The following is a 26,328-nucleotide window of genomic DNA, read 5'->3' on the forward strand; positions in this document are numbered from 1 at the left end:
GTTTGATTTTGATAAAAATCAAAACATCTTACAACTTGAAACGCATCTTACAACTTAAAACGGAGGGAGTATAATACTACACCTCTGCCACTGTATTACAATTACCAGTTGTGTTCACCTCGTCATTTTGCACGTCACAGCTCATCATCAAGACATCAACTGACTAGTCTTGTACTACATCTTTGGTTTCTGCTAAAAGATCTTGCAGAAACATCAAAGCAACAGCATCACACAAATGGTACAACCATTAAAAGAAACTAATGGAAGAATAGGGCCTTCAGTTATAAGTTACAGCGACAAGATCAACCTAATTTAATCACACTTAATATGTTGGCATCGAACTGCTGTTGTTGTTTTTCCACCTTGTCCATAGCAGGACCTCCAGGGTGATAATGGTGATCAGGAGGATGGCCAGGTTGAAGCCATAGCCGATCTTCCACGAGTTGCCGGCGGCTCCGACCTTGATTCCAAGGACAATGTTGATGGCTGCAAAGAAGAGCGCAAGCCTGCCTACCCAATGGTGGTACCAGTTCCAGTATTTCCGATATTTTGAGTCCTTGTGAGGCCTTAGGAAGAAGGCCAGAATCTGTACAATGTTACATATGTTCAGATCCATGTATCCAATTTTTGTTGGAAAACATAATAATAATAATAGATTAAATTTCACAAAACTATATGTTTTGTGGTCCAAATTGTAGAAAACCACACACACTTTGACACTTGGCGCTTAAGTACATATATTTTGGTAGTATAGTTTCACAAAACCACACTATCAATGAATGGATTCAGCCGTGATATGATGTGGGTATTCCACTTAGGACAAGAACGTGGCATCCTATTACCAGCCATCGCACGAAATTAATAGGATGCCACGTCCTCATCCTAGGTGAAACAACCATGTCATCTCACATGTGAATCTGTTCATTGATAGTTTGGTTTTGTGAAACTACACTATCAAAATATATGTACTTGAGTACCACATGTCAAAATGTGTGTAGTTTTCTATAACTTGGACCATAAAACGTGTAGTTTTGTGAAATTTACTCATAATAATAATTGACTATTCATAGTGCATATTTTCTGACTTTCTGTCATTAGTTCCTAGATGAGTACATGCATACTGCTAAGACTATAACTAACATGGTTATTGCAAGAGTAATGTTGAACGTAAACTGAGTAGTACAACATCATTGTTATAACTAACATGAATGTTGCAACGAGGAAGAAGGAGCATACCTGCAGGATACCCAGCACAAGCACAAATATGCCAAGGCCCCTATGCGCCGGGACATCTGCTTGGATCTTATTGTACAACGATACTCCGGCCACAATGCCAGCCAGACCAAGGATGAAGCCCACAAGCTGGATGCCGGCGTGAAGGTAGAACCACAGAGGGTCCCATCTCCTGCAGTACCGCGCGATGATAGCACCGATAGGCAGGAGAACTCCCCAGGCAAACAGGTTGAGTGCCCCATGGGCCCTCTTCAGACCATCCGGGTAAGACGAACCTGAAGAGCTGCCTGCAAATGGACAAATGCCAAATTGTTCGATGATGTTAGAAATCTCTCATTTTGAAATCAAAGTGATGGCAGAAGTTTCAAGAAAAGAATGACTAGGTGAAGCCATCACATGACGCAAAGGAGTGATTGTCTCATTCTACATTTTTAGGACGATTTTTTTTTTCAAGCCAGGTGTCATTCATTTGACAAGTAAGACCTCACATAACACATGATTTTTCACAACCAATTTATGTTAACCAAGAAGAGCTTTGAATCCTTGAGCAATGAAAAGAAAAAATGAATTCAGGGCGACTTTCAAACCCACACCCTCAATCCTAAAAGAAAATTAATTCCTATAATTTCTAGTCATGAATCTGGATATAGGCAAAAGTTGGTTATTTTAGGAGGAGGGAGCACACAGCTACATTTACTGAAATTCTATTTTGGGATAGTTCTCTTCATATCAATGGGACATTTCCCTGTCAGTGTGGTGTGCACGCGTGTGCGTGTTCGGTGAGTAATAACAAAAAAACACATTCGCAGTTTTGCAGCAGAGGAGAGCTAGAACGAACCAGTGGTGAAATCGAAGGTGAAGGACGTCTTGCCCTGGTGCTCAGTGAGGCGGTCGTTGACGGGGATGGCGTTGCCGAAGGCGAGGAGCACCTGCTGCCGCCTGAGCGGCGACTGGAACCTGAGCTGGAAGGCGAGGTAGATCTTGGCCTGCTGCACCACGACGGTGTGGTCGTGGTCCTTGGACTGGAGGAAGCCCTCGTCGGCGACCACCTGCGACGGCGTCTTCCCGCGGAGGCTGAACTGCTTGACGTGGGACAGCCCCGTCTTGCCGACCCACCCAACCATGGCGCTCGATCCCACCATCATCCCGTCCTTGGAGAACCCCATCCCCACCCACCCCGTGCTATACATCGACGAGATCACCACCCGCAGCACGTTGTCCTTCCCCTGCGCGTACTGCGACACACAGAGAATCAGAGATCGAGAGAGAGAGGGGAGACGGTGAGCACGCGGATCTTGGCTCGCCGGAGCACCGGTGCAGCGTGGGTAACTTACCCGGAGGACGAAGTTGTTCCAGACCGGGCGGCAGGCCAGCCCGGAGTAGTTGCCGGCGAGCGCCGGGGGCAGCGCGTCGTCGCAGCTGGATGTCTGCGCCGTCGCCGCCCACGGCGCCAACAGCACCGACGCCGCGGCGAGCACCACCACGAGCACCGCACCGGCGCGCGCCATTTGCCGGGTGTCCCACCGGCCGGCGACGTGAAACGGTGAAAGTCTGAAAGAACTAATCACCTATCTGCTGCTGGAGCTAATCACACAAAATCGCAATTGCTGGAAGCTGGAAACCGAACTGCCGATTATTTTATCTCCTTCTTTTCTCGGCGATTTGGGAGGGAGAGGGAGGCAGAGGCTGGTGGAGTGGCAAGTGCGACTTGATGGATGGATGCAGCTCGTGATTTCGCTTATGATATTCTTGTTGGTGGGCTGGTGGCCTTGTGAGTTGTGAGCACGCACTGTCACTGTTAGATCTGCAACCAACCAGCACAACACACACATGGCTAGAAAGAACTCGAGAAATGCTATCTAAATCCAGGTATGTTGTAGCCCTCCATGAGTGTGCTTGCCTCGAGCATCATGTGGTTCAGTGATTCAGTCAGTCCAGATCCAGAAATTGCAATGTGCAGTGTCCTGCTCTTTTCTGTTTGCTGCGGTGAAGTTTGTGTCTAGATTCTTTAGCGAGTCTGGAATTATAAAGCTACTCAGAGAAATAAAGATATTTTCCTTTCAACTTTAGGCTGCTCTTACATAAATTCTGAGATACTCCACAAATCATTTGCGGAATAGTAGTGAGGCTTGTACTATGTCAACATGGGTCTTCCAAAATACTATTCGTATACACGCCTGCACATGCAAGCATGTTCTGTCTCATCTCGATTAGCGACACTATCCAACAAACTGAAACTCATTAGTGATTACTTGTTGAATTTTTACGCAGCATTAAGTGTCAAAGCATCATTCGTCGGAGATGGTGCTGAACACTTCCTAGTGTAAAGGGACATAATATGTATCATAATGTCCATCTAAGGGCAACACCAATGTGTATAGTAAAACTAGTCTATATAGATGGGACCCATATATATGAGCTTTAACTATTATAACCTTCACAATGTATATAGATATCAAATAGTATTAGGAGAAAAGAGGAAGTAGAGACAAATAATATATTTTATTCTCTATGGGCAGCCCATATGCTTATGGGTAGCTTTTGTTATTTTTTTTGTTATGGACTAGTTCTACAATGTTGATAGGTAGCTGAATGAAATATTGTATTGCTTATGGACTACTTTTTGCACACATTGTAGATGCCCTAATACAATATAAAAGACATCGATCACTTTCTTGAGCCTTTTCTTTTCCCCCCAAAAATAAGCTAGCTAGCTGCGAGCTAAGATCCAATATGTTAATTCAGCTGGATACCATCTAACAACCTTTGGTTGGACCTAATGACATGTGTCGGTAAGCAGGATCAGAAGTACTTTTTGCTCCATTTCTTGAGTTCAGAGGGCGATGCTGCCCGGATGCCCTTGTTCTGTCGGTGCAACGCTGTGTGGTTCCATATTTCGATTTGCAAAAGCAGTATTCCTAACTGCAAGTGGCCATGTAGCGCACGTGCGTAAGCCGTGCAGAAAGGCTGGTGGAGAGAAGACGAAAGCGAACGTCATATACAAGTCCATTTCCTTTGAAATTAGCAACCCCATTTCAATCACGTTGCATCATCCAAGTTGACAAGAGTTGTCATAAACTAGCAGCAGCAGTACACCCAAGAGTTCCTTGACGCTTGAAATGAGGCTAGTTTCATGCACAATAATGGAGCTTCAGGTTCAGTCAAGAGAGCCATAATTCATCCCGTAGGAATTCATCAGAAGATGTATAAAAAATAAAGAAAGATATAGAATAGTCTCTGTTTTTCTGTCTAACTGTTCTGCTGTATTATACGGACAACTGTTCTGAATACTTGAATATGAGCAGCTCTCATATCGCCTCTATATGGCAGGAGTCAAAGGGAGGAATTTTGCAGACAGTGGATGTGTAATTTCTGTATAACTAATAGTATGAGAATACCTGTTTCTGTATACTCTTCTTCCTTTTCCCCTTAAGATCTAATTCTTCTTCTTCCTTCCATACTTTGATTTGGTATAGATCCTTCTATCCTTTACAAAGAATTGAACTCAGAATTACAATACATCAATCATCTTCAGCAATTTTCTTTTGCATATATTCGACATTTCTACACTTAAGGACCATCCTGTGCTTTGTCTGTCCCTCTTGAAGCTGCCTCCCGGATGAGCCTCATGGACTCGGTGAAGTCATCCAGTAGCTCATGAGCATCTGGAAACTGTGTCTCATCTACAGCAAGGGCTAGCTTTATAGTGTTCATGTAGCTCTGCCAATGCATTGTCAAGGCCTGTGCATGCACACCCAAACCCAAATGGTTAATCAAACTCTTCAGAAATGCAAACTTGGGAGGAGATGCAGATGAATGCATGATCTGGATAATACTTACATGCGGGTGGCCATAGCTGGTTGGGGAGATGTACACGATCGGGTTGCCGCAGAACAAGATCTGCTCGCTTGGCCCTGCCAGGTTGGAGAATGACAGTGTGGTGTTCGAGAACATTCCGTAGCAGAGAGAAGCTGCCGCCTGTAGTACAAGAATCAGTCAGAAACTGAGAGACCATCCGATGCTGAATCATGAATTGCATGCCAAGAGTACATAGTATGTCCTCTCAACGCTTGTGATTTCTGTCACATGATGATGATGATCTCATACACGTCACATGTATCGACTACTTCTGACAGTCTGACAGAAGCACGGTCATTTTGTAACGTTCGGGTGCATAGCCAGAAATGCTTATTTGGGAAGATAAGTACCTTGATGCCAAAAAGTTTGACTACCATGTCTGCGCTCCAGTAGGTGAAGATCGCCTCCATGGAGCTCTTCTTCCTGCGGGTAACCTTGGTCGCTTTCCGGACGTACTCCAGAGGGTCATCGTGCTTGGCTAGGTGGAATGGCAGTATCATGTAGCCAAACCGATTCCCCCATTTCACGCCGTTGTTCTTGCCAGACTCCATCATTTTTGCCAGTTCCTGATCAGACCCACAATAATTAATAATTAAGGCCAACTCTGAATCATTATGTTGTGTGTGACGGATAATCTTTTCTTTATTAGCTTGAAATCATCAAAGACGACACAAGTTTGTGGCTTACATGTAGCCCAGGAGTCGGCCTTAAGTTGACCATGAGAGCAGTTCGCACCTTGATGTTCTTCTTTCCTTCACTTTCACCTGAACAATGAAGTTGCAACAATGTCTGTTTCTACCCAACTGTCTCAAAATGCCGATTTTCTGACTCACTAATATGGTGATCTATCAGATAATAATACTGCTCAGTGGTCACAGCCTCACCTGTTCTCCGGAAATAATACCGGGACAATGCTGCAGAACTCAGTCCAACCAGCACATCATTTACAGTCTGCGTGCGAAAACCTCATCAGTAATGTGCTTGATCTTTCAGAAATTCAGAAGTAACGTGACTAGCTAGTGAGGTGAGCTTTTTTGAGCGTACGTACGCATCCCACGGCGTTCTTGATGTTCTTGACGTCGTCGAGGCTGATCGTGCGATTCACGAAGCGCCTGGGCCGGAACTCGGCGCCCTCGTCGCCCTTGAGCACCGTGCGGGCGTCGCCCATGAGCGACGCCGCCGTGAGGGTGAAGCAGACCACGTCCACCACCGTGTGCCACGCGAGCACGAGGTAGGACAGCGCCCACGCGGCGAGCGCGAGCGCGCCCGCGGCGAGCGGCGGGCGGGGCGGCAGCGCGTGCAGCGGGCCCTCGCGGCGGCGGCGGCCGGCGGCGGAGGACGGGAGCGCCGGGATCGCGTCCGGGTCGTCGGCGCGGCGGGTGCAGGCGATGAGGAGGGAGAGCAGCGAGACGCCGTCGCCGAGGGAGTGGTGCATGCGGAGCGCGACGGTGGCGGCGGCCTCGGCGGTGGGGAAGCCGAGGACGTGGAGCTCCCAGAGCGGGCGGGAGCGGTCCATGGGCATGGACGGCGTGGAGAGCGACGACACGTAGTCCTCCACGGCCTTCTCCGGGTCGGCCGACGTGTCGGTGGGGCCCAGGTCCGGGACGATGATGTGGTCGTCCAGGTTCACCTTGGTCCGGACCCACATAGGCTTCGCGCTCTTATCCAGCTCGTCCAACACCTGGATGCATTTTTTATAGCAAAATATTTTTCATCAATTCTCTCCCTATATTGTTCGTTACTTACGTTTTAGATTTAGAATAGGTTCAGGTGCTTTATATATGTGTCCTCAGTTACTTAGATGTTACTTCTAATCTAGACGAGAGATGAAGAAATCAAAACGTCTTAGAATATACCCTTTCTATCCATAAGACTACAAGTGTTGCATATGTTACATTTTCTATTTTTTCTAACTAAGTTGCACATGTGTGCAAAGCTTTGAATAAGCATTAAGAATGTGATGGATATTTATGAACTTTGGATGAATGGATATTTATGTTTATGTGTGTGGTTGAATGGATGGATGGAGGTGTATGTATGTGGATGGATGGATGTGTATGGATTTTGGATGCTGCGGGAGGGGATATGTGGATTTTGCAAGTGAAGACTGGGCATAGAGCTGGTTGTGAGCTACTGAGCTCTCTGCCTGGGGACCTTACCCCAGTGCCAGGGAGAATGGTGCTTAGGCAGGCAAACTCATTGCCAGGGTAAAGCCTAATACATGAGCTAAGTTGGGCGGGCTGTCGGTGAGCTTCTAAGTCTCAAACCTTAGCACCAAACTATTTGACGCTGAGGTCTAAAGTGTCAGCGTCATTTGCCCTGGTGTTGAGGTTTGCCGGCTCAGCGTCTGCGGAGCACCCAACACAGGAACTATGTTGGGCGACCCGGGCGCGAGCGGCTAAGTCCCAGAGCTCAATGCTAGACGTAATGGCACTAAGGTTAGCGTGTCTACGCCAAATAGTTTGGCGCTGAGGCCCTACCACGTCGGTGAGGGGATCGGCCTTGGCTCCACGTGGATATGGGGTCAGCGCCAATGTAGCGGCGCTAATCTTTGCAACCTCGGCGACAATGTCCCTAGCCCTGAGCCCACGGTATATTTTTGTAGAAGTTTTTTTTGCATGGTCTAATTTTACAATAAGTATTTGAAAATGATCAATTTGTAAGAAAAAAAGCTTATACTACGTAGTATGTTATTAAGAGTTAAGAGACTTTAATAAAAATTACCATACTAAAAAGGAAAAATATAGATACCATTTGACCACGGTGAGTTGAAATTGTAACGATATAAAGTAATCAGTATAGATGTACTACTCCATATGTAGAATACAATCATATACGAAAAATATAAGAGTTGTAAGGCAAATTATAGCTCTACAAATATTTCGTTAGAAATTATCTATGTTTTTTCTTGCAGTGCTTGTGGTGTTTTTTTTTTTTGAATAAACTGCATCAACGATAGATGAACTTGTCAGTTAAGTGCAATGCTGTGTATGAACTTGTAAAACATTTGTTTTGGTGCATGAACTTGTTTGGTGCGTATGAATAATGTTAAAATCATATGGCAAGGTTAATCTTATTGATTTTTTTTATTGATTGAAATGCTACGTAAATATATGTCTTAGAAGGATGTCACATAGACAGAGATTTGTTTAGCAAAACATATAATAAACATAATGGTTGCATAAAAAAGAAATAAAAAATTGAGTAATGATGCAAGGGATAGAAACCAAGTTTATAAATATAGCCTTTCTACCATATGTGCATGCATGTCATGTACTAATTTATAATCGTTTATAATGTTCAACTTAGAAAAATCAATTTTATCGTGCCATTTTAGCCTTAGTTTGCACATATCAGATTAGATTGCAAGCTCATAGATTAGATTGCATTTATCAAAATGAGCATTTTACAAGCTCATAGATTAGATTAGATTTAACAAGTTCATGTATTATTGATACAATTTACTCTTTTTTTTAACTGAATGTTTGCTCCAATCTATATGAATGCTGGCAATGACGAAGCTACATAGTATTTGGGGGGTGCACATGAACCCCTAAATTTCTAATTTCTCACTTAAAAAGACTAGAATATACAGTGTTGTACTGAAATTTTCTAGATTCTCAATGGTAGCGCCCCCCCCCCCCCACCCACCGTATTTACAAAAGCGCTTGTCATTTGGGTTAGACTGGCAACCAACTGGTTACAAGATATTGTACAAAAGTTCAAATTTTAATATTTGAAAAAAAAATCATCTGTACGGTTCCCCTAAAAAATGAATTTAAATCTTTAAAATCAATCTACTCCATCCTTTCAGGCAGCAACTGGTCCCCAGCTCTGTGCCTCCCGGTATTTTGAACCGTCGCTTGGGACTGGGACATCCAAAGTTTGTCCCTTGCGAATTCATTTTCACCTTCTCTGGTTGGAAACTTGGAATAGTACAGATTGCTTTCTTGGTTAACGTGGGAACACCCATAATTTCGAAGATAATTTTGGTTTGCAATGTGTACGTAAAAGCAGATTATAACATGCTCTCATTTCGGTCGATTCTGATTGAGCGCGACACGAACGAATTAATGGAGCATTGGAGCCAGGAAAGCTAGCTCGCGATATGCACAAATTCAGGTGCAGGCCCATCTCGACCGTTCGGTCCCTTTCATGGCGTATTGCCATGATAGCGTAAGATATTATGCTTCCCGTGGAGATATTCTTCGTCCAGAGGATAATAGTGTACGCTGCGTACCATACGCATGCAGTCTCCCTAAATGAAACAGTTCACTACTGAAAACATAACTATTAATCTGTTCGCAACAAGCTTAATTTGTTCCTAACTCCCTTTAGAAAAACAGGGTTAGGTGCTTAACTAACTTCCGGCCTACGACTACGACCTGGTTAACCTCAACTGTGATAACTAATCCATCGAATCTTCTTGGAGGTTCAACTTCCAAGTTTCCTTCCACAAAGACCAAGCGTACAAGGTCTACTAACGTGTCTCTGATTTACTTGCTTAATGAGAGTAGCCGATTGCTACATGACTGGTAAACGAAGAGTAATTTTCCAACTCAAGCCGCCACACGCAATTAGCTTGGCATAAGCCAGGAAGCCGTCTTCCGTTCTCCGCCGGTCTGAAGGACGAAAAGGTGAGAAGAATAAAAGAGAAGAAGGAAAATGGTGAAAAATCGTATGGCCATGAATGGCCTACTCATCATTCGGACATACACTACCCTCTACCCACTATACTCGATCGTCTCATCGTGCTCATTTTCCACTAGACAAAAAGTCACAGATAGCGGCGCTGCAAGTGCATTCAAAATGCAAAGACGCGAACCAACCAAGCTTGCATCGAAAGATAGAAGAAAAGGGAAATCCTTAATTAATCCTCTTTTGATGCATGACACCGGGAACGGGGAGATCGAAGGGTCACGTTACCTGGATGCTGCAGAAGCGCGGGTGGCGCGCGAGGGTGGCCTCGATGCCGGCGCGGACGGCCGGCAGGTCGACCGGCTCGGCGACGCCCAACGTGCACACGATGTAGCAGCTGAAGTGCGGCTCCCGGAACAGCCGCCCCGCCGGGCTCACCGGCTCCTCCAGCAACTCCTCCTCCTCCTCCGCCACCGCCGCCGCCTTCTTCTTCGTCTCGCTCATCCCCGTCTCCCCCGCGGGCTCCGCGTTGTCAATCGACAGCACCGGCCTCCGCAGCCTGATGCCGCCGAGACGATCCATATCGCTTCAGCCTTCTTTTCAGCTAAGCGCAAGCGCGCGTGCGCGCGCCCTTTCCTCTTTTTCTAGCCTAGGGGCCGTGGGTGCCGGTCTTGGCTTGGCAGGGGAATTGAATTCGTACGAGTCTCGCCGCCGGGAAGACTCTTGACCGGGGCTAACCGCTAACGTACAGGTGCAGGCACTCCCGGTTATGTGGTGAGGGTATCACGTACAGTGTTGCCAAGTCGCGGCACGCGCTGCCTGATGGCTGATAGGTTCACTAGCCGTCTCAGCTTGCCGATCTTGTCTCTAGAAGAAGCGTATGTATGCCACCAATCACGCCGGAATCAATGCAATGGTCACAGTCTATACATCCATGCATACGAAAAGTTCAGCGATTCATATTGATATCTATTTATGTTCTTTGCTCCATGTCCCAACCCATCTCCCTCGTATTCCGCATGTACGCTTTTCAAACTACTAAACGGTGTGTTTTTTGTAAAAAAAATTTCTATATGAAAGTTGCTTGAAAAAATTATATTGATCTATTTTTGAAAAAAAATTAGCTAATACTTAATTAATCACGTGCTAATGAATCGCTCTGTTTTTTATACGGAGGAGATGGACTCCCAACCGGATAGAACGAACGCAGCCTAATTTTAATATCGTTCAACACAAGAATCAACGACCACTATCTGTTCAACCATCCAATTGCAAGTTGCAACTACACTTAGGATCAGTTCTAGACTTCTAGAGAGTGGTAGCAGTTAACTTTTCACTTGCACATAAAACAAAGTAAGATATTAGTGCATTATTAATTTAGTATTGTTTTTACAAACTTGACAAATGAGTTTCTTTGAATTTTTTTAAAAAACTTCTATATATAAAAAGATTTTGTAAAAACACATATGTAAGACGTATGCTAACAGAAAATTAAAAAGTTGCAACCTCCAAACGAGGAAATGAACATGACCTTAATTATTGGCATACATTTATTCTTTTTACTGAAAAATACCTTTGAACTTGGACTTTATTTTAAGAGAGCTATTGGTCAGTAACATGTGCACTCGTTCGAGTTATTTATGATATATGCAAACTAAGTTTATACTTGGTTTTGAACAAGTGGTTGTAGCTTATATTGAAGCAAATGCTACGTTTTATCCTAAAAGAATGCTAAATTGTATCCATTATCTATAATTTTGTTAATTAGTGCCTCCAAAAATTAAATTAGTACTTAATTATAAATTTATTGATAGACTCCACACTAATACTTTTTCTTAGTCTTGATTTAATATTTCTGAAATTTATAATTGATAAATACATTGTACTTGTTAAATAATGCAAAATTCAGATTTACACGGTAAATACAAAAGCTATATTCAGTTTGCATTATTTTTCATGACTAATAACTTTGGAGTTAAGAATTAATAGGTACCTAGCCGTTATAATCATTTTGATATCTCGATTTTGTATTCGTATTAATTAATTTCTCGTATGTTTAGTAGTTGGCCTTTTGGCATCAACTTTAAAAAATATATTAGTAGGAGCATGCCCTTTATATTTGGGTCTATGACTTAGTAGGAATTATTTGATTTCGATAAAACTCCAACCAAATATTATATGCATGTACTTTTCATAGTAACATAATGGATAATGGCTTTGGTTGTGGACAAACAGTGAGAAGGAATCCATTCACCTTGCATGCTGAACTTGGAGACTAAAGTTATATAGATTTTCGTTAACTTTGAACTGAGATTTAATATCAGAATTATTATATGAATAAATTTCATCTCTTCTTTTTGTCATTGGAGTGGTTATTCGTCTTCCTTTTTCATCCTATGCAAGTTACTTTTTTATTAGGCTTTTAAGTCAATAACTTTGTAGATTGTAGTTTCTGTTAAAGTGGAGGTTAAATTTCTGTTTAGGTAAAATTTGCTACATTATATTTAAAAATTATGTATTTTGCTGGTAAACATCATAAAAATATGTCACTGTTGAAAGACACTAAAACTAGTAATTTGCTGGACGGCACTTTCGGCTCAATTGGAAAGAAAAAATTTTCAAAAAGACGAGAATGCTCCTAGGGTCAAAAGCTTTTGACATGAGGTTGGAGTGGAGATGGAATATGATGTATGCTAGTGAAGTGCTTGGGGTGATGAAAAATTTTGAGTTACATAGTTTCTAATTTTTTTACTCTGATGCTATGTTTGAAGCATGCGGTCCTATGGACATTCTCATATTTCTTAAGAATTTATCTTTATAATTGAGCCGAAAGTGTCATCTAGCAAATTACTAATTTTTTATTATGTCTTTTAGCCATTACACGTTTTTTCGATGTCTATTAGCAAATTACACATTTTTAGGTGTCATGTAGCAAAATTTGCCTTTTATCTATTATCAAGAAATACTCATTCACCGAGGGCTACCTTGGCCTCACTGGCTATCACCCTAGAGAGCACCGGGAGAGGGGAGGTGGAGAGATGGGGAAGAGAGAAGAGAGGGGATGAGGAAGAAGATAGCTCTTGCTATGTGGGTCTCACACTGACTTTGTCGGGTTGATCGTAGCTAACTCGCCACGTCAGTAGAAACCGTACACAATATTGTCCCAGAATCTCGGGTACTCCAATATTGGAAGTTAAACAACTCGTTATATTTGGGATCTCGACGTTAAGATGAGGGATTCAAAGTGAACTTCTTCCATGCACTAACTCAAAACCTCCAACGATTGGGACTTGGGCGATTGTGCATTAGATGTGTTTACTACTCTACTCGGCCCATTACGGGCTTAGCGCAACAATCCCTCACCTAATAAGTCTATATTGCCATCCTCATCTCTTCTCCTGATTGAATTGTCTTCCTCAACCATAAAACCAAGTGTAACATTGGAACCGGTGCAAATCACCTCCTTTGGTGGTTTGGGAAGTGATTACCTGCTGACATGTGGAATATGAGATAAGGGGGGAAATAGCTAATATGTGAGTCCCACCCGCTGAATTAGCGAGTCAACCACAGTAAAAAAAAATCGTTTCCCAAATCATCAAAGAAGGTGATTTGCATCGATCTTCGAACATGGGGAAGACGCTATACCCAATTTTGCGCTTGGGAGAGACGACTCAAGCTGCAGCAAGAGACGAGGGAGGAAAAGTAGACGTATTCCATCCTTTACCCCCTTGCAGTTTTTGGGCCTTGGATCGGCTGATTGGCCGATCGAACTAGAGAGAGATTATCGATACTTTGAAACGTGAGAGGGTTTATCGTAAAAGAAGACCACCACCAGTTGAAACGAACTAGCCGGAGCCCGACTCGAGCGAAAGCGTACTGAGCACACCACCAACGAACACCAGAAAAACCTCGGCTCTCGTCTGCTCGATCGAACAAGCTCCTCCTCCCCTTCTCCCCCCATCCATCCGGCCCTGGCGTTTCCCCCGCCGTTTCCGCGTCTCGATCGTCTCGCCCCGCTCTCCGCCCGCGTCAGCCGGGAGTTTGGCCTGGCCAGCGCGGCGGCTGGCTAGGGTTTCTCCGGCGCGCGCCCGCGGCCGCCATGGAGAACCTCATCTCGCTCGTCAACAAGCTACAGCGCGCGTGCACCGCCCTCGGCGACCACGGCGAGGAGAGCGCGCTGCCCACCCTCTGGGATTCGCTCCCGGCCATCGCCGTCGTCGGCGGCCAGGTACGGTGCCTCATTCCGCGCCGCCCGGGCTTTCCTCCCTCTTGGTAGTTACCATCATTTTGTTTTTGGTTCCCGTGCCGCAGTGGCCGCGTGCTGCCTGTAGTTTGATTTGATCGGCATTTGGGTGTAGGCTACTCGCTTGTTAGATCGGCTTTAAGAATGGGCCATTTCGTGGATTTTTGATCAAGTATTGTGCGATCGTCATGCTAGATTTGGTTTAAATATGTGTTCGTTGTGTGGCTGCTTGCGATGCAAATTGTGGAATCAGATACTACCAAATATTTTGGGTTTTGACATGAATGCCGTTTTCTTAATTCCATTTCGTGATGTATGGCAGAGTTCGGGTAAATCGTCAGTGTTGGAGAGTGTTGTTGGGAAGGATTTCCTGCCTCGAGGCTCAGGTATGGTCGGTCTCAGGATGATGAGCTCACAGAGGTTTAGCGCCAGCTTCCTGATTTGTCTAATTTGTGATGTTGGTTATGGACTTCTCTAGGAATTGTTACACGGCGCCCTCTGGTCCTGCAACTCCATAGGATTAATGGAGACAGAGAATACGCAGAGTTCATGCACAATCCTACGGTTAAATATACAGATTTTGGTAATTCATCCCGGTTGTTGCTCATTTGCTTTGGTGGACAAATGATATAATGATATGAACATAATGATGCTGGGAGAGATGCATAATGCAAACTGAAGATCATATCGCTCTCACTATGCACCATCATAGTTGTAATTCTCAATAATGCAATCTAACCACATAAAACTAGTTTTTGATCATTCACCTTGCTGCACTACTTTGATTTTGGTCGTGTTTTGTTCCCTTAAATGTGGATTCGATTGTATATCTTCTGCCAGAGGCGCATGTTTTTTTATTCCTAAATTGTATGTAAAGTGCTTCTCTAAGTGCATCTTACTGATGCATGGCAAGTGATAAACTGATAACAGCTGCATTTTTACAGCTCTTGTGAGGAAAGAGATTGCAGATGAAACTGAACGAGCTACCGGCCATAAAAAGCACATATCACCTGTGCCCATTTATTTGAGCATATATTCACCAAATGGTAATGCAATGTTGGTAATTTGTTTGTTCAGTTTATACTATTTGCAGCTATTCTCTGGCCAGCCCCCTCTTATAATCCTATCTTTTTTATATTAATATAATTTGTATTGGAGTTTATTATGTATATTTTTGAAAACCACAAGAAAAACTGAACAAGAAAAATATGAGCGTGGAAAATACAAAGCCTACTCGTTTTGTTTTCCCTCAGTTTTGCTCAACTGACATGGATAAGGGATTGGGATATAAAGTCCTGATTGTTTACATTTTTGTTATGTTCATGTGATTTGGTTATTTTACCTCCTACCGTTTGCTAATGATTTTATTCATTTCAGTTGTTGACCTCACTCTTATTGATCTTCCTGGCCTTACTAAAGTAGCTGTTGGTAAGTTGCTTTCTTATCTTTAGATACTATTTTCTCTGTTGTTGATGTGACAGTTAGTCTGACTAATGGTTTGTTGAGATGCTCAATAGAGGGACAATCTGACAGTATTGTGCAAGACATTGAAACCATGGTTCGCTCATTTATTGAAAAGGTACTGTTGAATAACCTGCACAAGTTTTTTTTATTACCATAGATGAGCATATGTAACAGCTTCAGCTGAATAAAGGGGGTGATGATGCACATCTTAAGTAATTTTGTCAACTGACATTATCTTATCCTTTCCCTCTATAAGCTATTATTTACCCATCATTTGTTATGCTTGTACATTCCATAAAAGATGTGCATAACAAATGCTCTAGTTTACTCTTTACAGCCCAACTGCATTATTCTTGCAATTTCTCCAGCAAATCAGGATCTTGCAACTTTCGATGCCATAAAGATTTCACGTGAAGTTGATCCAAAAGGTATGGCTCAACTAAAGGTACCAATTTAATGAAGAAGAGGACGAGTAAGTGATGCTGTGGCTACTGGTTAGAATTATTGGGAGTGTTCTTATGTAATTGTATGTAAAGTGAACTTAATGTGGCAATCTCATCCAGATCATGTTTTTTTTATATAGTTGCAACCTAGTATACCAATAAAAGAATTGTAAAATAATTGTGATATTCTATAGAATAGTAACTCTGTTGAATTCAGGTGAAAGGACCTTTGGCGTACTCACGAAAATTGATCTTATGGACAAGGGCACAAATGCTGTCGATGTAAGTTGTATATTGGTTATTGTCTACTAGAACACTTGATAATTGTCTTGAACAAATAGGTTATTTGATTATTCTAGGTTATCCTACAACAGCTTGAACCTGAATTTTCCAACTGAGTTCTGTTATGCAGATGCTAGAAGGAAGATCCTATCGACTACAATATCCATGGATTGGTGTTGTCAATCGTTCCCAGCAAGATATAAACAAGAGCGTTGACATGATTGTTGCCAGGCATAGAGAGCGTGAATATTTTGCAAATACCACGGAATATAAATACCTTGCTCATAGAATGGGATCAGAGCACTTAGCAAAGATGCTTTCAAAAGTATACTTAGTTTTATACTTATATGATGTGTCTCTGTGCAGTGTTTTTGGCTTATTTGTCTTGATGGTTTCATGACAATCTGCTATGCACTCCCTGCAGCATTTGGAATCTGTGATTAAATCAAGAATTCCAGGGATCCAATCTCTTATAAGCAGGGCAATTGCAGAGCTAGAAGCTGAACTTCATCGTCTCAGAAAACCTATTGTTGCAGATGCCAGAGTAATTCTCTGTTTTTCTGTCGATGTATTTCATTTAATCTTCTCTAGGCCCCCAAAAGGCAAAAGTTAAAACCACTCATCCCCAAACAAATTACAAAATTATTAGTCCTACTGTGGTATTACCCTTCATTGTGTACTTTAGATTCTTTGCTTTGATTTATACTTCTAGTTTCCATTCAGATTTACGTCATGATATTACTATTATGTGTGCAATATTCTTTGCCTTCGAATATGTTAATTGCATGTTTCCTGTTCCTGATATGCAGGGAAAATTGTACACAATTATGGAAATATGCCGCATGTTCGATGGTATCTACAAGGAGCATCTGGATGGAATGTATGATTCAACAGATAGCTTTTCTGTGCACTGTCTTTGAAGAAGTCTTTCTTTCCTTTTTGTATCCATGATGCTTACCCACTCGGCCACTCCTATTTATCAAAGAATTACTCTTATCTTGCAGGCGCCCAGGTGGCGAGAAAATCTACTATGTATTTGACAATCAATTTCCGGTAGCTCTCAAACGATTGCAGTTTGATAAGAATCTTTCAATGGAAAATGTAAGGAAGTTTATAACACAAGCTGATGGATACCAACCACATCTCATAGCTCCGGAGCAAGGGTATCGTCATCTTATAGAGTCTTGCCTAGTAAGTATCAGAGGTCCGGCTGAGGCAGCTGTTGATGCGGTATGTTATATGTCTTCATTCTTGCTAATTTTTTTTGTTATTGATTACTACATTTCTCCTGTAGTTCAGAATCTGACACTTTTTGAGCATTGGTAGGTCCATGCAATACTCAAGGAACTAGTTCGCAAGGCTATCAGTGAGACAGATGTATGTTTTCTTTCTTCTTTTTCCATTGCTCCACTGGACAGTTTTGTTTTTTACACTTTATTAGTGAGTGCATTCAGTCACGTGAAATGTAATGCTTCTATTTTCTTGTATAAAGGGGGAATGGGTTAAAGTTCTGATTGAGTAAACTTACACTATTTTCACATATACAGTATGGGAAAACTATCAAGATCAAATCTATTGAGTCTCCTGCCTACAGGACTTTGGCATTTGTGTCATCGTTCAAACACGTACAATATTAGAATATATAGAGAGAACTGTTTAGAAAATTCTCTTTTTGAATAATCATTTTAAGGAGCATAGTAAATTGTTTGATCACTTTCTTGCAGGAGTTAAATCAATTCCCCACTCTCCGTGTGGAAATAAGCAATGCAGCTTTTGAATCATTGGACAGAATGCGGAATGAAAGCAAGAAAAGTACTCTGAAGCTGGTTGATATGGAGTGCAGCTATTTAACTGTTGATTTCTTTAGGAAGCTTCCTCAGGATGTCGAGAAGGGTGGAAATCCAACAAACTCTATTTTTGACAGATACAATGATTCATACCTTAGACGAATTAGTAAGTTCTCATCTTCCCCTCAAAGAAGTTCTCATCTGTTTGGGTATTTACAGCCTTACAGGTTACTGATATCCTTACATAAAAGATTGTCTGGCCTGACTGGCCATATCCTATGAAGCTGTTATATTTGACAACTGATACTTGCAATTGTAATTCTCAACTTCCAGGTACTAATGTTCTGGCATATGTCAATATGGTATGTTCAAGCTTGAGAAACTCCATCCCTAAATCTATTGTTTATTGCCAAGTCCGGGAGGCAAAGCGCACATTGCTCGATCGCTTCTTTACAGAATTGGGAGCAAGAGAGGTGAGTTACTTAGCAATTTGATTGGTAATTTGCTTAGTGCCCAGGGGCGCTGAGGTTGTGCCCCTATATTCCTTCAACATTATTGTATAGTTATTATTATTATTTTCTGAATGAAACTAGCTCTTACCGTTCGAGTATTTAGCAATTGTCACGATTAGAATCCAATTCAAAGGTAGCACATATATACATAGAATCATGCCATCATACATGTTAGTGCCTATAATACTAGCTGCCTGAGAATTAGAATTATCGCCTTATGGATTGTCTGCATCTCTGCTCACCAATCTGACCGAACATTTGTTTGTGTATTGTTATTATATCCAGTAAACCATATTTTTCGTATGAACTGTCATCGTGGTGTGTATCGATCGGTGCGCACTATATAAATGGAAACAACCTAACTTTATGCATCATATAAAAACAATTATCGACTTTTTTACTGGTACTCTTGCCGTTTGTTGTGCAGATCAAGCACCTTTCTAAGCTTCTTGATGAAGACCCCGCGGTGATGGAGCGTAGAGCTAACCTCGCCAAGAGGTTGGAACTATATCGGAGCCCCAGGCAGAAATCGATGCGGTTGTGTGGGCCAGATAGTCTTGTCAACTACCTTCCATTTTTAGCGTTTTATGGTTGAGCTCTCCCTCCAGGTAGTTTAGTTCATGGATAGTTGCTGCTGGAAGTTGCTACACAAACGAGTTCACAAATCACGTTCTTAAAATCTTCTTGCGTACACACGGAGTATTAATATTTCAGCCCGCGATCGACAACAAAATTTGTATAGGATTAAAGATAACGACAGGTCGACAGCATCTTATGTGCACGGTGGGTGCGTTTGGTTCTTAGCCATACTTTGCCACCATTTGCCAACAAATATTGTTAAAGTTGAGGCGATCAAATTTTTAGTCACATCTTAACAAGTCTAAGGAAATCCTGTCACACTTTTGAGTCAATGACGTGTGGACCTAATTTGTTAGAAAAGAATCTTGCCACATCTGTGGCTACAACCAAACAGCTACCAATGTTAATCAAACCTGCATAACCTTAGATGTGCAAACCATGGCGAAGTGTGGTTGACAACCAAAAACCCCCCTTAAAGTTATTTACAATGTTAGATTAGGACATACCTAAAAGTTAGCTGCGTATGTAGCTGTCTTCTTTTCAGGAAGATTAAACACAACTTTCTAATTTTTTTATTAGAATGTTTTCTAGAGCACATATCCGGTGAAAATGAGTTAAGTGTTAAAAACTCGTAAAAATCATTCCTAAAAGTTTTGTAAATTCATAAAAAAAAATTACTAGAGATAGGTGTAGAGATCAAATACATTCTCATAAAATATTAAGTTTAAATTCAACTTCGTTAAGGAGTAAAAAAAAGATAAATTTTGGGTGAATAGTAACATGACACTGTTCATCCGGAATTTGTCCTTTTTTTTTTCTCCTAAACGAAGTTGAGTTTGGAGATGAGATTTGGTGAGAATGTATTTGATATCTACAGCTATCTCGAGTAATTTTTTCATGAATTTATAAAACTTTTAGATATAATTTTCACGAGTTTCCAACACTCAAGCTCGTTTTCACCGGATATGTCTTCTGTTTTCTGAACTACTATATGGTGTGTTTCTTGAAAAACAAAAAAAATATATCTTCCAAAATTATAATAATTAATACTTAATTACTCATATCTTACCGGTAAAAAAGTAAAGCAACTTGCATTACACATTAGAACGAAGCCTTTAAACTCATCAACTTGGGGCCAATGGCAGCAGTCCTATGGTAAGCAAAGCAATTACTCATCCTTCATATGGAGGTGGTGTCCGTTTTCACTAAAAAGATAAAGTTAGAGCATGGAAAACATGAAAGTTATTAGCATATGATTAATTAAATTTTAATTGTTATAAACTTAAAAATATATTTATTTATCTTATATCAGCAGTTTTCGTAAAGAACTGGGCCGAAGTATAACAATACAGGAGTAAAGTATGTGTCCTTGTTGCCATAAAAGAATGTAAATTCACACAGTAGAAACTCGCCAGCAACAGTTTTGTATCTGTTCACTCTTTTCTATCAGTGCAAAGAAAATGCAAGAATTGACACGGTAATATATGAGGTCGCTCATGCTAGCACGGCTATGTAAGACTAACTATTACACGTCCAAATTTAGGAGAAAATGAAAACAAAATAAGCCTAACTATCACCAAATTCTTTCTTTCCGTTCGCATCGAAATTACTAAGTGAAGTTTTGGTCCACCGTACCGCCATGAGTCCAGTCCTACTTCATGTTCTTATACATGCTGTCGATGACGTTCTAAAAAAAATGGCAGATTGTCGGACAGAGTTCCAGATTTAGACGGATGATAATCCAAGTAGCTTAAATTGCAGGAAGATATTTTTCTAGTGTTCTTACCTGGTAATATTTGAGCAGCTGTGGCCGCTTCTTCTTGTAAGTTGGGGTAATTAGGTCACGATCCATATCGAATGGCACTGGCTCCAGATGAACAGCCCTGATGAGCTCAAAGCCTTTGAGCTGTTGTAACAAGATCAAGAGAACGATGAGTCAATCCTAATCTGCGAGAGGATCGCGTATGCATTGTCACTTGTCTAAATTACTTACCTTCTTTTCTTTACCAGTCTTGGTTAATTCTCCCAAGATAAATTCTTTTGCTTTAGGATCTTCACACATGGTAGCAAAGTCTCCAGTTACCCCGTTTGACTCTGCCCATCGTTCCAGAGCTTGCTTGTTCGGGTTGACCACTGCAACCAAGCATGATTCGAAGCTATTCCCGTACACCCAAATCTGGAGAGATTGTCAAATAACGGCGAGTCAGCATGTCAACATATGGAAACATAAGATCGGTTATAATGGAAAAAAGGTCTTGAGCAAATGAAAGCTAGGTTATCAGATTGTACCGAATCAACACCAGGAGCTTGACCGAATATGTTCTCCAAATTCTCCACTGCGACATATTCTCCTTGGGAGAGCTTGAAGATGTTCTTCTTGCGATCAATGATCTTCATGCTTCCATCAGACTGCCACTCACCAATGTCTCCTACAGTAAGATATCAAAGTGAGCCGGTTACAAGATTTGGTAAATGTCAAAGCATTCTGTTAACAGGTCAGTCTCTTTTGATATGAAAAGCGTTTCTTGGCAAAACAGGTCCATGAAAGCTCTGGATTTCTCTTGCCTTTCTTGAATGGTAGTGACAAACACATTTGTTCAAATGCATATGTTGGCATACCTGTGTGAAACCATCCATCGACTAAAACTTCCTTGGTGAGGTCTTCTCGTTTGTGGTACCCTGAGAACAAGGTGTCCCCTCTGATGCAAATCTCCCCACGAGGTGATTCTTTTGACAATGCATCATATCCCATTTCAGGAACAGACTCGAGGTGTACTTCGACATAGGGGACTGGAGGGCCTACAGTTCCCAGCATCGACATGTTGTTTGGAAGGGAAACGAAGGACCCAGCACAGGTCTCAGTAAGACCTGCAATGAAGAAAGCAAGCAAACGAAATTAAACACTAGGTGTCTTCGGGAACTCGAGATATCATTTTTTTTTTAATTATAAGATCATTGACGTGGTTTCACAAGCATACCATAGCCCTGAAGAACAAGGGAGCAAGTTACCACACGCAGGTACTCTTCAACATGATTAGACAGGGGAGCTGCACCAGACAAAATAAGTCGTACTCTGCCACCTAATCCTCGTTTAACCTACATTGTGTAAAAGAAGATTTAAAATGGTGTCAGTAAAGATGTCTAAAAGGATAATGTAATTTGGTAAAAATTGAAAACTTTTAGCAATCAAGTTTACCTTGGTGAAGACTAGTTTATCGAACATGGCAGCAGCTTCTTCATGCTTGCTTCCTTTCACCATATTCCCTTGTTTGCTGCATAATCATTTAGAGTAGCATATTAGAGTTTGATGACAATGTTAGCATAAATAAGCATGATGTGATGGATCAGGGACACCTGAAAAATCTTACTATTTGTAAGCAACATTAAACAGTGTCTTCTTCAGGAAACCACCAGTCGAAACTTTATCTTGCAGTCCTGAATCATAGAAGCAATTGTGCATTAATATCTACCTGAATGGCTGAATTGCATTAATGTACATTACCACTACATATCTATGGCTGCGAGGTTAAAATTTATTATTTCAAATGCAGTACCTCCATAAATTCTGTCTAGTACACGTGGAACAGCGCAGAAAATTGTTGGCTTGAGTTCTCCAATGTCTTCAACCAAGAGTTTGACATCCTGAGACAAAACATACACTTGTCAAACATGCTACTTTTACATGAAATAAAATGTCAAGTGATTTTCAGAAAATAATAACAAGCATTTCTCAAACAATAAAGTAACAAGTATTAAACAGTGAGTTTTTCATTCTTACTCCACGCCAAAATCCAATTGATGCACCATGGTGAATGAACACTTCCTCAAGTACACGGTCAAAGATATGGGCAAGAGGAAGATAAGAAATGTAAACATCATCTTCACGAAGCTGTTACAGTGGAATAAAATTTAGAAGAATGATGAACAAACATAGCAATATAATTAAACTGAAATAAAATGTTAAATGCCTTGCCTGCTCTTTTGAGTTTGCAAGGAACCCATCTACTGCTGAAATAATAGTAATAATGCTCCTGTTGGAGATTAAAACTCCCTTAGGGTCACCAGTTGTTCCACTGGTGTACATTATTGTACAGATATCATCCTTTTGCTTTGTAGGAAGTTCATACTTTTCTTCACCTCCCTGCAGGTAAAACAGACAATTATCTTAATACCAGATGAATATAAAGTCACATTGCTCTGATGTCCATAAAATTATTTTGTAGAGTTGAAACAGAAACAGGTCATAGTACATTCAACAGATTGCTTATTTTTTAATTGAAACAACAGATTTGTCATTACTCAGTAGTATGATGCTATATGTTTTTCTTCAAAAATTATTATGTTTGCTATATCAAAACACATTTCTGCTGCGAGCTAGATCAATAAACAAGAACCTTACCAACTGCAAAAACTCTTCCCACGAGTAGATGGACACTCCGTTTTGTTCAACCTTTTCCTTTTGTTCAGGATTGACCTTTCCAAAGCTCACAATTGCTTTAAAACAAAATAATATCATATCAGTAAAGCATAAAAAACATTGTAGCCCTGTAACAAAGGGAAAAGAAAATCTAACTTACTCTTCAAATACTTTGTTGCATTTGGAAATGTCTTGAGCACCTGAAAAGATCAGAGCTTCTCAGATCACAAAGAAGATTGTCCCTAGTATAAAAGCACGGCAAATACCATTTTACAATAAATATATGAAACCAACACGTTTTCATGCCTTCCTCCTTACTCCTATCTGCGAGTAGGAAAACTACCATTGGAAATGCAATATGATGATTTTTAGAATAGTACAGTGAAATTCAATGGAATATAATATTACAGGATATTCTCTTTTCAAAAAAAAAAATACAAGATATTATATAGCGGACAACATCTCATAGTTAGTAACTTACAGATTTATAAGACATTCTGAATTATGTAGACACATACTAGCAAATAGCATTAAAACATTAGTATGGGTAACTTTGCAGTTAAGCCATTAAGTGTTCCAGTGAAGGAATTTACCTCTCCTATCTTCTTTTCCTCTATAAAAGCAATTTCTACCTCAGCATGGCACAGTATAAATTCTACAGCCCCAGCACCTACAACCACAGAAAATGATGCAAGATGTCAGGGAGCATTGTTAAACAAGCATCTACCATTCAAATGCACGTTTATGTGTTGTGATACTGATAATTGCTTTCCAAAAAAAAAGTTCCAGATACAATTTCATGTGTTCCTGGTTCTCAATGAAACCAGCAACTTACCTAGCGTGTCATACAACGGAACACAGTATATGCCATGGGCATTGCAGGCCTGCAGTGTTAAGCAAAGAAAAACATAAGTAAAAGGGAGCAGTGATAGCATTGCAAATAATATTGTGACATATTAAACAAAAGATGCAAGTGTGGCACTAATTTTAATGCAGCGCAGTACAATTATAGGAGATTCACGTCTCAGAGAAATCTAAAAAAAAACACGTTTTATTCTTCAGGTGACCAATGCAATTGACAAAACAAAAACTCCTGTACTGAGAAACTACACTGTTTCTTCTGCCAGGAGAGGGAAAACCGTGTAGGACTTGTAGCTAAAAGAGTTGTTTGGGACAATTAAGGTTGAGGTTGCACAATTTGGTTTAAACACCTGGCAACATAGTCTACAACAAACAACGCGATGTGATCCGCAGTGTGAAATCGTTTCCAATGTGCGTCATGTACATCAAACCACATAGCGATCGTTTACTATCATCATACCTGCATACTGATAACCCACTCAGGGCAGTTGGCTCCGTAAATACCACAGCGTCCACCCTGCAGACCAAATCAGCAACCGATTAGCACATACACAACTTTCTTAGCCATTCACGACTCCCCCAGATCACAGAGCAAGAATGAACAAACATGAATTGCGTACCTTGCCGACTCCAAGGCTCCGGATGGACGCGCCCACCTTGATCACGGTGTCGTACGCTTCCTTGTAAGTTATCCACGTGTACTTGCCAGCCTGAACCACGGCGGAATCAGCCCAAGACGGAGACGCCATCAACCGATCAATCCCACCAGAAAAAACAAAAACGAAAACAAAAAACAACAAAAACAGAGACACACGCGGCGGTGAACGTACCTTGCCGTCGACGAATTCTCGGCGGCCCAACATCTTGTTGTCCGGGCACCTCTCCACCGTCATCCTGCAATGGCACGCGCCACACGCACAGAGAGAGCAATGTCAGGAGGGGAATCAACAATCAATAGGGCGGATTTCCCCCTAATCGCGGCCGGTTTGGCTCAGAAATTGGGGGCGAGAAACCTCCGCCACCGGCGGTTCGGCCCAGATTGAACGAAACGAACAGATCCGGCAACGACGTACCGGAATATGTCCCAGCAGCACTCGAGCCCCGGCACGGCGGGCGGCGAGGCGGCGCCCCCGCCGTAGGCGCAGCGGTACGCCGGCCCGGCCGAGGGCGCCCCTCCGTCCTCCGCCGCCGCCTCCCGCGCCTCCCCGACCTGCACGAGGTGCTTCATCGTCGAGGCCGCCATCCCCCTCTCCCTGTTTCCTCCCACGACCGTACGCAACGCGGCAGCAGCAGAGGAAGAAGAAGAAGAAGAAGCAGATAGCAGATGCGAAACTAAGGCGAAGGAAATTTATACACGAGACGAGAGAGATCTCAGTCGCCACGGCACGAGGGGACGAGAGCTGCGCGCTGCCACGGCTCGGGGCCTCTCGCGTTTAAAACCCAGCGCTCGCGTTGCGGTTGCGGGTGGTTGCCGGTTGCATTATTATTATTCTATTTAAGCCTATGTATTTTTTTTATTACTGTATGGTGGTGTTCGTTTCTCTCTCCGTTTCATCGGTACTCTTATATTACAGTGTAAAACTTTTTAGTATTGCCCACATATATATAGATGTTAATAAATCTAAACATATATATGCATGTCTAGATTCATTAATATCTAAATGGATATGAACAATGCTAGAAAGTCTTATATTGTGAAACGGAGGAAGTATGTCTCGAATTATAAATAAGGCTTATAATCAAAGTTGACATAGTTTTTAAAACTAATTTTTAATTTATAATTTCTTATATACTATTTGTATCAATAAAATTATAACCATATGAAAAGTAAATTCAAATAGCAATCCAATGATATTATTTTCAACAAATAAAATTTAATTTATATTATACTATTTTTTTCAAATGTTTTCTTAAGTTGAATATCAAAATACGTGAATGTCTTATATTATGGGATGAAAAAAAGTATTTATAAGTTTGATAAAATTTATAGAAAAATATAGCATCATTTTTA

General features: G+C 41.5%; 3 protein-coding genes and 1 pseudogene across 3 annotated transcripts; 1 reads left to right on the plus strand and 3 right to left on the minus strand.

Moving 5' to 3' along the window:
• Nucleotides 1-3,214, minus strand: LOC127760803 (cytochrome b561 and DOMON domain-containing protein At3g61750-like). The gene is made up of 4 exons (XM_052285105.1): nt 2,568-3,214; nt 2,072-2,468; nt 1,237-1,520; nt 1-586 (listed from the first exon to the last, which is right to left on the minus strand). Exons 1-4 carry the CDS (start codon nt 2,739-2,741, stop codon nt 323-325), a joined length of 1,119 nt encoding a protein of 372 aa, XP_052141065.1. The 5' UTR covers nt 2,742-3,214; the 3' UTR covers nt 1-322.
• Nucleotides 3,215-4,473: 1,259 nt separating this feature from the next.
• Nucleotides 4,474-10,495, minus strand: LOC127765754 (wax ester synthase/diacylglycerol acyltransferase 11-like). The gene is made up of 7 exons (XM_052290706.1): nt 10,018-10,495; nt 6,140-6,772; nt 5,976-6,042; nt 5,779-5,855; nt 5,442-5,657; nt 5,074-5,211; nt 4,474-4,974 (listed from the first exon to the last, which is right to left on the minus strand). The coding sequence occupies exons 1-7, from the start codon at nt 10,309-10,311 to the stop codon at nt 4,804-4,806; spliced, it is 1,596 nt and encodes a 531-aa protein (XP_052146666.1). The 5' UTR covers nt 10,312-10,495; the 3' UTR covers nt 4,474-4,803.
• Nucleotides 10,496-13,599: 3,104 nt separating this feature from the next.
• On the plus strand, nt 13,600-19,527 carry LOC127783203 (phragmoplastin DRP1A-like; annotated as a pseudogene).
• Nucleotides 19,528-20,038: 511 nt separating this feature from the next.
• Nucleotides 20,039-25,730, minus strand: LOC127783194 (long chain acyl-CoA synthetase 4-like). The gene is made up of 19 exons (XM_052310432.1): nt 25,391-25,730; nt 25,148-25,211; nt 24,938-25,027; nt 24,778-24,834; nt 24,292-24,340; nt 24,050-24,126; nt 23,617-23,656; nt 23,439-23,533; nt 23,013-23,180; nt 22,818-22,928; nt 22,594-22,681; nt 22,408-22,474; nt 22,236-22,311; nt 22,018-22,135; nt 21,659-21,907; nt 21,329-21,468; nt 21,033-21,215; nt 20,826-20,945; nt 20,039-20,726 (listed from the first exon to the last, which is right to left on the minus strand). Exons 1-19 carry the CDS (start codon nt 25,558-25,560, stop codon nt 20,691-20,693), a joined length of 1,998 nt encoding a protein of 665 aa, XP_052166392.1. The 5' UTR covers nt 25,561-25,730; the 3' UTR covers nt 20,039-20,690.
• Nucleotides 25,731-26,328: the final 598 nt, after the last annotated feature.

This window comes from Oryza glaberrima, chromosome 1 (genome assembly GCF_000147395.1).
Source record: "Oryza glaberrima chromosome 1, OglaRS2, whole genome shotgun sequence".
NCBI lineage: Eukaryota > Viridiplantae > Streptophyta > Magnoliopsida > Poales > Poaceae > Oryza > Oryza glaberrima.

Excerpts from the sequence above, each read along its gene's own strand:
- LOC127760803 (XM_052285105.1), bottom strand. The coding sequence starts at position 2,741 with ATGGCGCGCGCCGGTGCGGTGCTCGTGGTGGTGCTCGCCGCGGCGTCG. Across the intron at positions 1,521-2,071 it reads CACCTTCGATTTCACCACTG|GCAGCTCTTCAGGTTCGTCT; the intron begins GTTCGTTCTAGC and ends GTCCATTTGCAG. Across the intron at positions 587-1,236 it reads TTGTGCTGGGTATCCTGCAG|ATTCTGGCCTTCTTCCTAAG; the intron begins GTATGCTCCTTC and ends AACATTGTACAG.
- LOC127765754 (XM_052290706.1), bottom strand. The coding sequence starts at position 10,311 with ATGGATCGTCTCGGCGGCATCAGGCTGCGGAGGCCGGTGCTGTCGATT. Across the intron at positions 6,773-10,017 it reads CGCGCTTCTGCAGCATCCAG|GTGTTGGACGAGCTGGATAA; the intron begins GTAACGTGACCC and ends AAATGCATCCAG. Across the intron at positions 6,043-6,139 it reads TCAAGAACGCCGTGGGATGC|ACTGTAAATGATGTGCTGGT; the intron begins GTACGTACGCTC and ends TTTCGCACGCAG.
- LOC127783194 (XM_052310432.1), bottom strand. The coding sequence starts at position 25,560 with ATGGCGGCCTCGACGATGAAGCACCTCGTGCAGGTCGGGGAGGCGCGG. Across the intron at positions 23,657-24,049 it reads AGGAAAAGAAGATAGGAGAG|GTGCTCAAGACATTTCCAAA; the intron begins GTAAATTCCTTC and ends TGATCTTTTCAG. Across the intron at positions 23,181-23,438 it reads GGGAAGAGTTTTTGCAGTTG|GGAGGTGAAGAAAAGTATGA; the intron begins GTAAGGTTCTTG and ends TTTTACCTGCAG.